The 17,417-nt window shown below is 40.4% G+C and overlaps 1 protein-coding gene across 8 annotated transcripts in view; it reads right to left on the bottom strand.

The window, feature by feature from the left end:
• SNX13 (sorting nexin 13) overlaps positions 1-9,620 on the bottom strand; it is a 73,009-nt gene extending 63,389 nt beyond the window's left edge. For 4 of the 8 annotated variants that reach the window (XR_009725918.1, XR_009725919.1, XR_009725920.1 and 1 more), the window contains exon 1: positions 9,347-9,619. Coding sequence is in view for 4 of the 8 variants with exons in the window: in XM_061356445.1 (XP_061212429.1) it covers positions 9,347-9,358 (12 nt within the window). In the remaining 4 variants the exon portion in view is untranslated. Of the gene's footprint in view, positions 1-9,346 lie in introns of all 8 variants that reach the window. The other 4 variants (XM_061356442.1, XM_061356443.1, XR_009725921.1 and 1 more) reach the window with 3 other exon arrangements.
• Positions 9,621-17,417: the final 7,797 nt, after the last annotated feature.

The following is a 17,417-nucleotide window of genomic DNA, read 5'->3' as shown; positions in this document are numbered from 1 at the left end:
CAGTGCCCAGCTCAGAAGCAATCAGATAAGCATAAGTGGAGTGAAACCTCCTACAATTTCTTCCAGGACTCTGCTCCATAACCTCTGTCCATCTGGCCTCACTATGGAAGCCAAGAGCCTGTCGAGTATCCCAGATGCATCTTTCAGCCTCCAGTAATCTTTCTCTCTTTCCTCACAAAAAATCTGAGCCCAAAGTCACTGTGCCAACTACTCCCTGCGTATCTCCCAGGTATACACACTGAGAGCCACTGCAACACTGAAGAGGAAAAATCTGCCAATAATATTCTATGAATTCAGTGGAACACTTCATTACCAAACATCAGGGCATGGAATATTTCCAACAAATTTAAATTGATGGGGGGGGGCGGGGGGGGAGAGCAACAGGTAATCACAGAAATGGTATATCAACTCTTGCTACTAATACTTCAAGATTATAGACTGAAACTAATTACAGACTAAGTTAATTAAGTCATTTGAGTATCCAGCTCTTAAGGTAAGTTTACAGCAGACATCTAAAACCCTCAATCATTGCCACCTAGTAAAGAACACCAAAAACAAAAAGTAAACCTAACCAAAGCAGAGCTAGCTAATCTTACTCGTACCTTTTCCTGGAGGCAGAAATGCATTCAGAAGGCACAGAAGAAATGATGGCATTTCCCATTTTCAAAGGGACAGGAATTATTTTAGATATTGATTCACTTTAAATATAAACAGAAGGAAATGCAGGAAAGCATTATGCACTTCCCTCACACCAGTCCATGCAGCTGTTGATTTGGCAGCTTCTCCAGAGTTCCCACCCTCATGCCTCCCCAGAAGACTGGTTCACCGAGACAAAACAATTCCTCGTGCAGTTGATAGGCCTGATACAAGCAGCAGCATCATACCAGCTTGTATCTGGTGGAAGGAAGAAAATCTCTTCAGTGGCAGCCCAAAATAGATCCAGATAAGGTAAACATGAAAGGGCATTCTTACTGACTTAAATTCCTTTATGCATTCAGGGTATCAACAGAAAAATATATGGCCACCCCAGTGACAGCAGCAGTAAAAGATAAATATATAAGGAAGAAAAATAAAGAAAAAGGGCACACACAAGAGCAACAAGCAATAAACAAATAACCATACAGACAGCAAGGTGGAAGCATTCGTAAACTAACCCAGGTATACTATTCCACACAGCAGCAATGTAGTTACTACGATAATTGGAAAGCAGAAAAATGTTTTGCAGAATGCATCAAAAATAGAGAATAAGAGGAATAACAGTTATGGGAAATCTCTAGAAATCCAGAGAGAAAAATTGAGAGTGCAGGGACTAAAACAAAAACAATTTCCAATAGAAAACAAAATAAAAGAGGGTATCAGTAAAATAAAGCACAATTAAAAGAAACAGTAATGGGCAACAGCAGACCATCATTAGTTGGAGTATTCAGTAAATACCCAAAAAAGTAATGGAAGAGCTTAAAAACATTCACAGAAACATTAAGTTTGCCTTTGGTCTTACTATTGCTAACTTGTAAGCTTCTCAAGAACTCTTTAAGAAGCTATAGGAGGGCAACTGCCAAATGAAAGATGCAAGACCAATACTACTTAAAGTCCACAGCTTAAACCAGTAAGTTTTAGTCACACTTGTGAGTCAAATTAATGCAAGCATGAAGCACAAAAAGGAGAGTGCAGTATATAGTTGTAAGACTAGAAAGCAAGGTGCTAGTACTAAATGCCTGTACACTGTACACACAAAGCAAGAATAGATTATGTTTAGCACAGCTACTACAAAGGACTCAATTTACAAAAACTAAAAATAAATTAAAAAGAAATAATGTTGACTGTGAGAAGGAAAACTGTGGCAAGAGTGAGAATTTAAAATACAACTTTATTCTCCTAGCCCAGCATTGTAATGAAATATCTTCTTCTCAAAACAGTGAAAATTATTTTTATATTTAAACAATGGAAGTTCAGGTTAGATATAAGGAAGAAGTTCTTCACTGCGAGGGTGGTGAGGCAATGGAACAGGTTGCCCAAGAAAGTGGTAAATGCTCCATCCCTGGCAGTGTTCAAGGCCAGGTTGGACAGAACCTTGGGAAACATGGTCTAGTGTGAGGTGTCCCTGACCATGGCAGGGGGGTTAGAACTAGGTGATCTTAAGGTCCTTTCCAACACTAGCTATTCTATGATTCTGTATTAACATAAAAAGAATGTTTCCCACAAGAATTTTAAAATGATATATAAACAGTAAATGAACCATAATAAGCAATTCCCCATTTCATTATATATATAGATTACACCTGTAATTAGGACACCACAAGACTTAAGATTTCCACAGTATGAGATTTTATTTTACTAAATGAATGAAAATTCAAATTTTTAGCATTGCGATCAGAAACACTAACTTGGTATATAAAACATAAAAAAGTATTTCTCTTCCAAGTATGCTATGAGAGGTTATATACCTTACTCAAACATAATCTCATTTAAAATTATTATATCTATCAGTAACAAATAGGCCATAATACCAACAAAAAACATTCAGCACAACAAAATACCACATACAAAAACAGATGCAATTTCAAGCACAGTTCCTTCAGTGGACAGGAATACATTATTACTGATGCTGTTATTTTCAAGATGTCACAGAAATCGTTTCATACGCTTCAGGAAAGTGAAACTATACAATGTTATATCAAATAGTACAATACCTGGTAAAACAGAAAATAAACAGGTTTTGGTTATTATAAAGGATATGGAATGCACAGGTTTAAGCGAAGAAGTGCCAGGCCTCAAAGAGAGCCTCATCAGAGACATCTCTCCTCAGCCTGTAGCAGCAGTTGTTAGAACAGCAGCATGGCAACAAACAAGACTTCACTATGCCTCCAAGTCAAACAGTCCAAGATCATTTTGATAGTCAGCAAAACTTTAAAGCAATCGTTCTTTCTACAGTTATACAGGCTGGATATTTATTTCCTAAAGCAGACTTTTCACTCATCCCCACAGTTTGGAATGCCAAATGCTGGATACAGGATGACTGGGAAAACCAGGCACAATCTGTCCCAGTGCTTTCAGGACTGACAAGAGCTACGGGAGAAATGATCCTAAGTCCAAGGCAGTGTTTCATAATCAGCTGGTTAACTGTGGAAAGGATTTTGCTATGAACTTAAGAGTATTTTCTACTTGACCTTGGCTGACAGCACTGACTAGAAGCATGGAAATGCATAGCATCCTACAGGATATGTAGCAATTCAAACTTCCTGCTCAAGTTTGTCCCCTTACATGACAAGACATAGCCTCAAGGGTACCAGCAGAAGCACTGAGTGCAGTTATTTCTTAGAATTGCAAAAATATACTGAAGACCAGGAATACATGATCTTAAAATAGTAATAATTATGAAATAATAGCATTCTGACACAAACAGATTAAAATAGAACTGGGATCACCTTGTTCCTCTCCAGAAGCATGGGATTAAGGGGAAAACAGGCAGAGGAACAGACATAAAAATAAAACCCACCCTGCAACAGAAGCACAGCTGCATTTAAGTAGCTAATACTCCTCAAAGCAAGCCCTCAAATTTAGGACCATCCTTGGAAAGAAAGTATGTAAAAAGCTCATCTTCCTACCTGAAACTCCAACTGCAGTGGGATAACAAATGAAGAATTTTGGACATTAATGGACATTTTGGCCAACAGGTACCTATGAGCTTTTAATTAGGCCGTATTATCCCTCACTTCAATAAATACAGTGCTATTTCTACCTGTGAAATAAATGAATACATACAGTTCTTGGTATTTAATGTTTCCAATTATCAAAAATTGCTTCCAAGCAAGTCAAGGCACAGAAAGGACATCATACAGGCCATCTGATGCAGGAAGCGACTTACAAGCAAGCATAGATGAGTTTATCTCCTTCTCCTGCTACCAGCTGGTGGACTGACCAACTGCTGAGGTTCAAATCAACCTGCTCTTATGCTTACTGTCCAAGAAAATATGTAAAGCAGCAGAACTGAATGAGTTTAAGGGCCACTGGGGAAATAACTTCAAAATAAACTACTGAACTAACCACTATAGCCAAACTGTATGCTGTATGGAAAATCCCTGGATTTTCAGATAATTTCACTTAAACAAAATGAGTTAAAATTTTGCTGGGCTTCTTAAATGTAAAACACCCACAGTAAACTATAAGAATAAATTTGACTCATGGTGTTTTAACCGCAGTACAGAGATCACATTCCCTTCCATGCAGAAAACAGAAGAACAGTTAATATCATTTGATTTCTTCAAAAATTCACCTTCCCTCTCTGAGGACTTTACAGCTACTTCTGCTCCAGAGCAAGAATAAAGTCTTTAAGGGGTATTCCCAAACTCTGACAGCGTAGAAATTCACTTATTTTCCAAAATAAACAGTAGTTATAAAAGGAGTCCCCTAGCTGAACATACCTATCATATATGCTTACTCACAATAAGAGTAAACGCCTGTTTCATCTCATAACCACAATTGCACAGTCATCATTTTAAGGTGTAACACCATAGAAATTACGTAAGCAGGGTTAGGGTGCTCTTGCGAAATAATGCCTTGTTTTTTCCATCAGAAGTCAGACATTGCTTATGGCTATGAGGCAGAAAACAAGCAGCTCAGCCCAAGAGCACAATGCCTTGTATTTCTTGAAGTTTTGCTCTCATGTAACTGCAAGTGCCAATCACAATTGATTTTTCTGCTGTTCCAGCCTTGCTACTCTCAGCCAAGCAACAGTGAAAAGTGCTAATGGGACTTCAAATTATTAATTCTTCAAGTGTTGCCACTGACTTACAACACCAGTGGTTTCTTGTTCCTAATAATAGCAACTCTCCTAATGCTAGCTCAAAGGGAAACATGCTTTGTCATCTTTGCAAGGGTGGGGAGAAAGGGACAAACATATTTAAAACAGAGATAATTCCCTCGAGTGTAACCAGAGGGAGGAAATCATCATTTAGAGCTCCTTCAGCTATCTACCCAGACAAGCTATTACTATTTTTTACTGAACTATGGAACTTAACGCTTTTCTTCGATGATGTTTTGGGGAATGGTCCAGACTGACATTTTAGAGTTTGAATGCAGAGTTTTGCAACCTCTCAGCAGTTTAGGCCCAACTGTAAACTCTAAGAATACTCCTGAGAGTTCAGACACTATCTTTCACTAATATGCAGCAAAATGTAAGAACAAGTACTAGTAACAAATGACATCCTTTCTTTGTAAAAGGTTAATTTTCCTAATTCGACCATTCCTCATGTAATTTTAACTGAAACTCCACAGAATATGGAGTTATTAAAAGAGCTGTCACAGCAACAATTAGGAATGCAAAGCAGACCAGCAAAAAAGTAGACTTCATTTACAGAATACACTGAAGAAGAGATAGAGCCTTTTCCCCTCTGAGGGCTTGCAACTGAAGTTCCAGCTAAATCTTATCTGGCAAAACACTAGCACCCAAGCAAAGCTCTCTCGTAAAAGTTTCACAAAAGGAAAGAAAACAAATTTCTTTCCATGCCCTGCTAATTCTCTACACATTTGCAGCTATCTCTACCAGCAAAACACAGTTCAGTCACATGAAGCATCAGGGCAACCTTCCAAAGCCATGTATCAAGGAACAGAGAAAATGAACAACGCTGTAGTATACCAAGCAGTTAACTGCATTCTGCATCTTTCAGAGCTGGACTTACTGTTCCGGTAAGGCTAATTCATTATTATTCTAAAGCAAGTTAAAACTAGCTTCTGAATCAACCTTTACTCTTAAAAATAAGGCTAATTTGCTTGCATTTGCTCAAAAACTATTTCTAAAGCTTAGAGGCTATCAAAGCTTATCAAAAAAGTTTGCTAAGAATCTTTTCTAAACAGAAGTAGATTGTTTCACAGAAAGGAAACACTACATGTTAAGGAATTATCTTGACTTGTTGCAACAAGAAGAAACACCAACACACCAGAGCTCATTTTGCATGAGCTTATTTTTAGTTGTGGACAAGGAGGGGGGGGGGAATCTTTCCCACTTTGTAAAATTACAAAAATCTTCTCAACCATCACTAGTACTGCAATAAAGTACTCTTGCTAAACTGAGAATTAAGTTGTTGAAAACATAGCCATAGCTGTTAAATTCAGAGTGAAATCCTCACTAAACATCTCAAAAGTTTAATGAGCAACTGGAGGAAAAGAAACTGGAAAAAGATCTAGTCCTCACTTTTTCTAAAGTGCCTTCTTTAAAGGCAACATAGGCTGCAAATGCAGACAGCACAGGCCATCAATTTGAAAGACATTCTAAAATCTATTGTAAATGAAGTCCCATGAAAATCCTATTTAATGTTTGTTTCCGTCAAAATTTAAGACACATTGACCAGCTAGAGGCAGAGTTGTAAAACATCCGCTGCCTCACTGTAGCCAGGACAGTACAGTTGCTATTGCAGAAGAGGTAAAAAATGGTGAAGACAGTTGTCTGAAAACAATGAGAGAGCACTGCAACTTGTGTTCATCACGATCTCAGAGACGAGAAAGTGCTGAAACAGTAAGTCACATGGAAACAGGACACACCGGGCCTTGAAAAGCAAAGGAGACAGCTGATGAACAAGAAAAGAGGAACAAGTGAAGAGGCACAGAAAGGCTAACCCAACAGCCCAGTGAAATGATCACTGCAGCAGGACTCAGAATGCATGTGCTCAACACGACTGCAGAAACAAGTTCCAACAGCCAAGGTGATAAAAATTGGGAAATGGTGTTGCTGCTTCAGTAAACAAGTTTTTGTGTTTGGCATCCAACAACATGATTTCTGATGCAACCAAAATCAGAAGATTTGCAGTGAAGGCCAAATAAAAAACACTCCTGTTTGGCTTTTTTTCCTGACAGGAAGTGCAATCCTCCCCTGAAATTACTGATTACAAGGTCCTAATCCTAACTGCATCCGCACAAAACTGGACTGAAGCTGCTGGGGTCTGCATATATGGACACAAAGGATGTAGGAAACTGATCAGGAGAAAGATATGTTTTAACTGCATAATAACAACACATGTCAAACCAGATTCTGCCTTTCATGTTTACATAGATTTAAGAATAATATTGTCTACATTTATAATATAAAACTTACAATTTTTAATGGCTCAATAAATGACAGTGATTTTGGCCATTCTAAACAGTGGTCGACTACACAAGTCTGCAAATATCCAGTAATTTTCACCCCATTTCACTGTATGTCCTTAAATAAAATAGTTACTTTGAAAAAGGAAAAAAAAAAACCACAACAAAACACCATGATGATATGCTGGCTGTCCAGTGTTTCCCTCCTTCAAGTTATTAAGATAAATTTAGGCAGCCTACAGATATGTACAGTTATTACTACTGCCCAACTCTAACATCTGCCACACTCTCCATCTCAATTTTCACATATAAATAAAAATATAAAAGGGGGGGGAATAGACATTTAGGTGTTGATAGAATACATGTATCAGTAGGCTTGAAGCAATCTGCATCTTCCTATGAAGTGTGGAAACAGTTCATGGGTGTGACCACACAGTTTTCACAAGGTGTTTTTTATACAAGTCACCACTGGAACACCCAAAAAAGCAAGTTGGAAAGGACTTCTTCCAGTTCATGTCAGGTGGGTCCTCTGACAGCCAAGAGTTGTCTGGCTGTTTGAAGAACTCCCCACAACTGCTCTTCAGGCAGGCAAACAAAGCCTCTCCCAAAGAAAAGAAATTTAAAGTCACCTCCTTGACACCAAGCCTGGAATATTTTACCCTGACACATCCCATCCGCAAATATTTTATATACAGGTACTACAAGTAAAGGACATCAGAACCCAGTCCTCCAGAGACCCAAGGCTAAGTATCATAAGTGGTCATCACAAGCATAAGGCCTAAGTTTTACCTCAAAAACCCAGTGGAGCAAATGTCATCCATGCTGCTACACCAGTGCTATTAGAAACTAAAATAATTCAATTCCAAGACAATGAAGTGTCTTACATGGACACACACAGCCACCATCAAACAAACAAACAGTCTGGTATGAGGCACTGACCCAGAACATTCTATGCCACCTTCAAAATAATTTAAGCTACCACAGTTAATGCTTATGCATCACCAACACCATTTAATGAAATCTGAGTGGCATGGTTCACTGGGAGGTGCTCCTGCCCATGGCAGGGGGGCTGGAACTAGATGATCCTAAGGTCCTTTCCAACCCTAACTATTCTATGATTCTAAGTTTATTAATCCTGACCACCCACCAAATACCCTTCATGCAAAAATGGGTCATGTATTTTTACAGGTTTAACTCACTCAGCAGATCTTACCCTCCCAAGGAAATCAGAGCTCATAATGCCATGAAACTTGGAACTGATGTAAACTGAAAGATTCAGGATACTCTTTTAGCTACCACTCAGGAAAGCAAAGTTAAATTTTTCAGGTGCCAGAAATTAAGCCTTCAGCCTTCACTATTTAAGACAATCCAGTTTTGGACAAGTAACATTCACCGCAGGATAAAGAGACAAATTAGAAACCACAGGTAACGCAATCACCATGTTAGAGAAGTATCTGTGTGCCAGACACCTTACTGACATATTAAAAAAAGAAAATCAATCAGTCTTTATAGAGAAAACTAAGGATGGAGGAAAGCCACATTTCCAGCAACCAGACGTTGATAAGGTTGGGAGCACCTTTAGACACAGCAGCCATTTGTAGCCCATGCTGATCCTCAAATACCTGCTTGCCTCAGCTTAGTTGCCCAGCTACTTTGGGACAGAAACCCCCTGCCCAGAGAGGCGAAACGAGGCAGCTAACTTCCACCAATTACCTACAATCACAAACTCCTGCAACAACAAAAATGCTCGTTTTAAGAAGAAAACAAAGACTTTTAGAACATACCGCAGAGAAGGAGGCCAAAGGGTCTGAAGCGGGAGCCGGCGCTCGGGCCCCGGGCAAGGACATCCCTCCGGCGAGGCCTGCGGCTGAGACAGGCTCCCTCCTCCCAGGTGCGCTCCTCCAAAAACTGGGCCCACCGCGGAGGATCGGCCCCTCACCGGCCGGGAAAGCCCAACCGCCGGCAGACCCGCGAGCCCGCCCCGGCCGGCTGCCGTACGCTGCAGTGTCTCCGTCCCGCCCGGCCCTGCCAGCCCCTCACTGGGGAACGGCGCCTGGCCGGGGAGGACGGAGAAGTGATAAGAGGGCCCCGGCGCTGCCGCCCTCCTTAGCCAAGGGGGAGGCTGCCTGTACCTATGCAGGTCAGAGGCCCCGAAGCAAGGCAGAGCCTGTTCCCCATCCCGGGCCGCGGCGCGCAGCTGCCCGCTGGGGCGGACGGAGAGCCGCTCCCCCGCCGTCCCATACCCCGCCGGCCGCGGGAGGGCACTTACCTCTGCTAACATTATTACCCCGCTGCGCTGCGGCGCCTCGGTGGCTCTAGCCCCGCAGCATGGTGAAGCCTGCGGCAGCGCGGAAAGCTCTCCGTCACCCCGCGGGGAGCCGAGGCGAGGCGAGCGCCGCCAGCCCCCAACCGGCGCCCTCAGAGGCCGCCTGCCACCCCCCGCCACACAGCCTCTCTTGCAGCTCGGTCCGGAGAGGCCACCATCTTGGGAGAGCTACGTGCACCACCACCGCCGCCACTCCCCACTCGTCGCGACCGCCCATTGGGGCTGCTGGACGCGGAACCGCCCCTACCGGGACCGCCTCACGCCCCGCCCCGCTGCTGCTCTTGCTGTCGTTCTCCCTGTCTGCAGTTTTCACTGGCAGTGTTACCTTGCTACCTGGGTCGGAGGACACATGGTCGGCACAGGCAGCCCTTTCACAGGGTCCGGCCGTGCGAGGGCCGGGAAGGCGCCGACGACCCTCTTTCTGGGGAATCCGGGGCTCTGGTATGGGTCGGGGTGTCGGTGCCGGAGCCTGTTGCGCGGTGCAGGGGCCCTGAAGTCTGCGCAGCCCGCAAGGGAGAAGTTGAGGGCAGCAGAACTTGAAACGCTGCTGTCAAAGCCGCTCTGCTGTTCGTTGGGTTTTTTAGCCCCGCCTCCCGTGAAAGTGTGGTGTGCCTTGTCTGAGCTCTCCGGTGCCAGGCAGCTGCTTGGAGGACGCTAATTGAAATACTTTGTTAATTTTTTGACCAAGTCTCTCGCCCACCAGTAGTGTATGCAGCTCTGCATGTCTTTCTCTGCTCAACATACACATTTCAGAAGCAGCGTTGTGCCTGCAACAACCCCATGCTCATGGAGTGACATACCCTAGAGCTCTGCATTTGAATACACAGAAAGCTTCCTGGTTGAAACTTGTTGCTTTTCCTTTAAAACCGTCTTCTGTGAGGTTTTGTTTGTTTGCTTGCTTGCTTTCTTGCTTCTTCGCGAGACCTCAAAGTTACAAAGTTGACCTTGGGTGCATTAGAAGAGTAGAAAGCAAGGTGGGATTTTTTTCTGTATTGCCAGTAACACAAGATGCACACCAAATAAGTCATTATAATTAGCAGTGAAGATGGAAGAAAAGCAGCTCTACTATTATGTGATGAAAACCAATGCTCTTCAGTTACAGGGGGTTTTCTCCGCTTAATAAAAGCAAAGTCCCTTTCCTTGCAGAGGTGCAAAGGGTGGTGGGCAGCTTTTAAGGCTGGTGAGTTTTGCAGAAGTTCCCTCATTTTCCCAGGGCTGGTTAAATACTTAGCACTTCAAGGTTGCTCACTTCTTACTTATATTTTTGAGTTTCAGTTTTACTCATACAACTGTTATTCCCCTGTTGGAGACCCAGCTGTTAGTCATATGAACCGAAAAAAAGCAGACCCTCAGTATTTGTAATCATCTATTTGCCTTCTCTAAATAATCCAAAATACTTTTTTTTTTAAGCTTGGTACTTCTGAGTCTGTGTTTTTTGAATGTTTCATGGTAACATTAATCTTCCCTTCAAACTGATCCCTCAGAAAAAATCCAAATCTCACAGCACATACAAAAACTCTGTTTCAAACAATAGGTTTAACAATAACAGAACCATGCAGTGGTCTTGCGCATGGATTTTTACCATCTTGATAAATTAGAAATTGTTCAAAAACATTGAGCAATGGGAGTGTGAAATACCAAATCCATTGTATTACTTTGGTCCCCTAACATTTATTTACAACATGCTGTAGATGCTTATTTGGAAGACAGTCACATATATATGTAATCTGCCCAGCTGTGGTTCTTTGTTCATGGCTTTCATCAGACTTCAGTTCAGCCAAATAATGCCCTGTGCTCAGGTCTGTAGAAGGAAACCCTGAAGGGATGCATACTATAGCAGAATGATCAGGAAATCACCCGTTGTGTAACTATGCAAAAACATCTACGCCTACTAAGTAAGAAATCTAGTCATCAAGGGAAGCTAGGTAGGAAATAGAATCAAAGTACTTAAAACACCAACTGTTTGCCATATCACTTAGTCATAAATCCATTCTCTGGGGCAGACACAATATTGTGAGCTGGTAAGATAAATCTCCCAGTCTATAAAATGTAAAGGGTAAACAGGAGGTAAAATTCTCATGATATAAATATGTTATGAACATATATAAATCCTAATAGTTAAACCAAGATGATAGTCTAGCAGAAGAAACTTTCCTCTTGGCACCATATTTCTTTACCTTCTTCAGACCCATCAGGTAAGGTTTTCAAGAGAAGTAGTCACCTCTGAAAACTTACTGCAAAACTGAATATATCCTAAATGTGCTAGATGTGAAAGAGCAGCAAATCTTATGCAAGTCTCACAGCAAGATGAAATCAAAATTAATACTTTGCACTTCAATTTAAATTTGCCCCTACTTCTGCTTAAGATTTGTCAGCCCAAAAGTACGCCAGTATGGGAAGCACTTTTCATTCTTCTACTGCTGGAATAAACCTACCAATACTTCTACTGAAAAGTGTTCTCTGATTTTACACTTGTCAGCATAGATTTAATACCATCACAAAATAGTTACAGATGTTCTAATCCATGGCTATAATTTTTGGTTAATATTATCTCAGCTTCAAAAGGGCAAGGTAATGTAATTGCAACAGCAGCAATGAGGCTGTGAGGAAGGACTGAACCACACAAAGGTAAACTCAAGGCAGTAGAGGCAGCATCGTAAGGAGAGGTGAGAAGAGGCAGACTCTTGGAAAGAGGATTATATGAGGGACTTTTTGAAAAAGTCTGCTGGGAGTAGCACAGAGGAGGAAAAGAAAGCTGCCCATCACTGAGGAATTGAACATTTATGTTGCCCATTTCTGTTCTTGGAATAAATAGGAAAAAAGTTTGTTTTTTTGTTTGGGTTTTTTTTCTTTTTGCTCCCTGGGAAGGAGAGTGTTTCTAAATTAGTATGAGTAGGTCTGGAAATAAGTCTTCAACAATGATTGTTGAGAGGTTTTTCAATGGTAGGCCAGAAGCACTTGAACACTTATTTCTCTTAGCCTATTTTCAAGTGACAGTAATGCTATTAGATCTGATGAGTCATCCATAAGAGAGTCCTTACATTTTATTCTTGTACATTTGTTAACACATAGAGCTTGGTACTGGCAGTGCAAGGAGCCAGTGTACTTGCTAGTGTACTTAGTGGAAGCAATGCAGCCACATTAGCAGTGTTCTCATCCAGGTAGAGCAGCATGCACATTATTTTTCTTGTCACTTTCACCAACTGGAAAACACGGTATGAAAAACTGTGTTAGGGCAAGTATAAATGTCTGTAGTCAAATGCAAACCTGGCAGAAAGTTTTTGCATCCAGTCCTTAAAATGCTCAACTTTATTTCCCATAAACCTAGAAAAATGTGTAATTCAGCTAGAAGTACCTTAATGATGGCTGCAAATGCCTTCTTACTTAGAAAACAATTTCTATCTGCTGCCAAATATCTTAGTGTTCTTCACGTTTATTGTAATAAATATAGTCTCTTTTCACAGACTATAAGCTAAGAAAGTTGCCTGATGGTCTGGATCCACATTTTGAAATCCTACTGCAGACATTGGAAGGTGCAGGGTTATCTACTGAAATTATGGATGAATGAGGCATTAAAATCTGAACTAGAACAGGAAGGGATAGAGACAGCACTGGCAGGCTCTCCGCCCTGAGGTTTATAAAGATTTTTATGAACTGAAGCATAGTGAGTGCACTAAATTAAGAGGCAGGCTCAGAGACAAAAATATAGTTGTGAGAGGGTGGATGCAACACACACAGAAGAAGGGGCACAGGCAAGATTTAGCAATAAATGAGCAACTGTGCCAACTTGTAGCAAAGCACAAAAGAGCACAGATTATTTTCCAGCCTTGAAAGGAGGGCAGTCCCACAACCTAAATAATTGTTAGCTCACTAGCTTATGAAAAAAGAAATTGGTGACCAAATTGCCATTAAGATAACCTCTGAAAGAGGAGTATAACCTGCATTTGGAGAGCAAAAGTATGTGTTCTCTTGGCATAAACAAGACAAGTGAAGACTAAGGAAAGGCGAAATGACAGCCGGGGTTGTGGAAGGGATTCACTGAACAAAAAACAGACCAATTTTGCTTTACTAAGCAGTTTCATTAGAATGGCTATAAGATTGTTTCTAACTTCATCAGCAAGCCTGAACTTTTTATCTTTCTCTACAGTCTAGAAAAGATATTTTTACAGAATTATTTCTGTATGCTATAAATTAATTCCAATTATCCATAACCAAATGACAGAGGACAAAGTTTGACTTCTGTTCCCTTGTTGTCTGTAGCTCAGGCTGGCAGCATGGTTAGAGTTTATGTAGGGTTGTTTTGTTTGGGATTATTTGGGGGGGGGGGGGGGTGAAAAGATGAGGTGGAAGACGTCTGAAGACTTAGTAGTCATTAAATGTTTCAAGTGTGTTACTGTTTAAAAGCAATTATCTATGGTTGCAATCCATTACGTTCCAAATTAGATGACCCCAAAAGTCTACATAGCAACATGATTGAAAGGGGACTCAGAGGGTCTTTTACGTGGGAAATTTGCATATTGTGTTACTTCAGGACGTTGCTTTTTCTAAGCTCTTTGGTCTGAGCTGCCTCATGAGAAGTTTTGCTGGATCACAACTCTATAATTTCCTATTAAAAATCTCATTCACTTTCTGCTTTCTCAGCACTCACCTGAGATGCAGCACAGACAGAAAATGCAAGGATGTATGTGGAAAGGCCACTCAAGACAACATGATGTGAATATTGGGCATTAGATAAACAGTTACTGAAGAAACATCAGTTGTACATCCTGCTTTAATGTTTGCAATAAGGATGCATTATCTGCCCAATTTTTATGTTCTCAGAATTGTTTATTGTAGCCTGAAATTTCTTTTAAAGCTTTTCCCAGCTTCTGTGTCTACAGTAAGTGAACTTTCTGCTCTTCAAACAGCTGTCTCCAGCTAGGGCAGACACTGTTTTGCCTTATCATCTTAATCCTAGTTGTCTAAGCAAGTATTAGAATAAAGATAAACTTTATTTCATAACACAAAGGGAAGTCTCTCAAAATTATAGTGGTGTCTCTTTCAGAACTCTATAATGACTAGAGTAATCTCAGAATCATAGGATAGATGTTAATCATCAGCTGCTTAGCTTCTGGCCATGAATTTTATATGAAAATAATGCACACAAACAGAAGGCTTCCTATGTTATTTGCACACTGCTGCTACAGCAGGGAGGAAGATAAGGTACAAAACATTTAGAAAAGTCACCTTAATTTTTAAAATTCCTTTGGAAGCAACAACTGCAACTCTTTATCTGAATGATACAATAATTTGAAGATGAAACTGTTAAAAAGAATTTGTATCCCACAGTATGGTAAATGATCCCATTCCTTCCTTTCAAGTGAGTCAAGAGTCATGAGAATGTATCTGTGGTTTGAAAATATTTCTGCTGCTTTTCAGAGTATTTGCTGTTACCCACATTTGATCTGATGACAGCAACTACCTGTTGTTTAAAGGGTTTGGACGGTTTCTCCTCTCAGTTTTGAACTCCTGAATGTGTCTGACATTTAGATCAGCCTGGGTGACGGGTCCACAACCCTGAAAAGTACTGACTTTTGGTATCTTCTTGAGCACGTATATGGCTGGTTTTAGAACATATTGCAAAAAAATTGTGTACATGGGCTTTAGTTTTGTTTTAGGATGGAGACCATGTGGACTCCATTTACTTCTCTGGTAAGAAGAATTTATTTGCATCATTATATCCTGATTACCCTTCCAGGCATTAGGTGTTTGTCACAAGCAGATGACGTTTAGGTGAGAATTTTCATGTTACATACTGACTTGGTAGTAATTACATTGATACTGCTACTGTGATAAAGTGTTACTGTGCTACTGAACTTTGGCACTGACTGCTATGACCAATGTGAAGATACTCAGTGACATGAAGAACACAAATGGGCTATATCTAAAACATTTCAATAGAAAATACCCACTTAATAAGACTAACAGCTAGCAAAGGAAAGACAAGTAGGAAGTAATGGCACTTACTATGCACTAAAAAATTAGCTTCATTTACAGTATTTGTATTCTGCAAAATTGATGTCCTCTTCACATAAACCCAGATGAAGATAACCTGAGAAGTCTGAGAAATCTGACTAACTGTGCTGCAGTTAATACATGAAATGAGAGGTTCTTTAGTTAGGAAATATATTTAAAAACCAAAACCTGAGCAGAGGGGAATTTAAAGTGATTCTAAAACTTTGTTATTTTTCTTTAAGTGATGTTTTCTACTGAGTCCTAAATGCCTAATCTGTAATCAACAAATTTTTCAAGACAGTTTATTCTGTTGGCGATATCAGCAACCCCAGATATTCAGAGCCATTATCCACGCTCTAAGAATTGTGACATTGGAAATGAAAGTTGTTTACATCTTCCCTGTTTCCTGAACATCTAAATAGTCAAGTTATACTTTCAAGCTTTGCTTTGCAATCATAAAGGCTACAAACTCTTTTTAAAGCTTATTTCTTCTTGCATTGAGTGATGTTAAGAAAGATGTTAAATACTGGAAGTTATAAAAATTTCTGGGACTTGGCAAAAACTGTGAAGATACTGGAGGGCTTATTATACTTTCTTTGTGCGTCACTGATATTTGTGTCTTTTCTCTGTCTGAGTATTATTAGTACTACATATTCTTTCAGAGAGGAAGCTCTCACTGCTTAGACCTTTGAGGTCACTTTGCAAATTGGGCTTCATTCTTCTGGTCATTTTTTTTGCTGCCCATTTGCAGCAGTTTGTTAATAGCAAAGACTGATGCAAAAATCTTCTACAAAATGTAGAGATTCACTTTAATAATCAAAAAGAGCCACAGGAAATCCAAACTCCTGAAATGAAAGGCTGCTTGTAATTCATTAGGAAGAGGACGATACAAGGGAGTACAATAATCATTGCTTATTTGAATGATGACATTTATCCTGGTTTTGTTAAAAAGAAACCCAGAATACTCTCCCTTACATACTTTACAACGCAAGTCAGTTAACACTTCCCTGAAGAAGGGTTAAAACTGGCTCTGCGTCAATTCCAAATTTTTCTTCCTGTATTACAAAGACCAGATCCCCCCTTCACCAGAAAAACCTGTTCCTCAGACACTCCTCTTCCCCATAGTTAGACACATAGTCAGAGAGGCCATTGTGAAGAGTCTTTATCCTGGTGGATTTTATGTGCAAAATGTGTCCTTGACTAAAGATTTGATATCTCTGACTGTTTCTGTGTTTGGTTTGGTTTATCTTTGACATTCTGTTTTTCTCCCCAGGTTTTTCACAATTTTTTTTTTTTATGTTACTTTTTGAAAAAATTATTCTTTCTGATTGTAACACTCCCTCTACAAGGCAGGAGACCTTCCACAAGACTACTGCAGACTGTTTAGGATTAGATTAAGAGTCATTACACTTAACTTCAACTCCTGCTCACATGAAAAGCCAATGCTGCCTTTTCCTTTGATACAAGAGAGCATCCCATCTATCCATCTGAGCCACCTCAACAGGAAGATGTAAAGCCAAGCCCAGCTTTCCTGTGTGGGTTCCTCCTTTGCTTTACCGAGGGGACTAATTGCCATTTGTCCATTCTCATAATTTTTATGCAGTTTCCAGAAAGACAGGTTTCTCTACAGTTTATTGTGGAAGAACTGGAATAACCTATGGCACCACTGCTGACATGAGGACATCAACAATACATCCAAGGTCATGAAGGATCAGTAAAGGCATAATCTTAGGTAGGCTTTTGCAGAGTGACTCACTCATCTGAGTATTAATCCCTGCAGCAGACATATGCTAAGGTAGGATGGTAAAATTCTCCATATTAAATCCCATAATTTCCTTATAATTCCCATTCTCTCTTGACATAATTCCTCTGGAAATGACAACTTGAAAAAGGATTTGTAAGCCCAAAGTGCATGTTTCTTCTTTCCCTTCCTCCTTGATGCCAGTGGGTTTAACAAAGGGTATCGCTTTACCTTCAAGCTGAGCATACAGTACTACAGGCTTATTTTTGCCTCAGATTA

Source organism: Neopsephotus bourkii, unplaced genomic scaffold (assembly GCF_033783945.1).
Source record: "Neopsephotus bourkii isolate Nb327-2 ecotype Australia unplaced genomic scaffold, CSIRO-AGI_Nbou_v1 NB_855, whole genome shotgun sequence".
Classification (NCBI taxonomy): domain Eukaryota; kingdom Metazoa; phylum Chordata; class Aves; order Psittaciformes; family Psittacidae; genus Neopsephotus; species Neopsephotus bourkii.
This window is presented reverse-complemented; position numbering and strand designations above follow the sequence as displayed.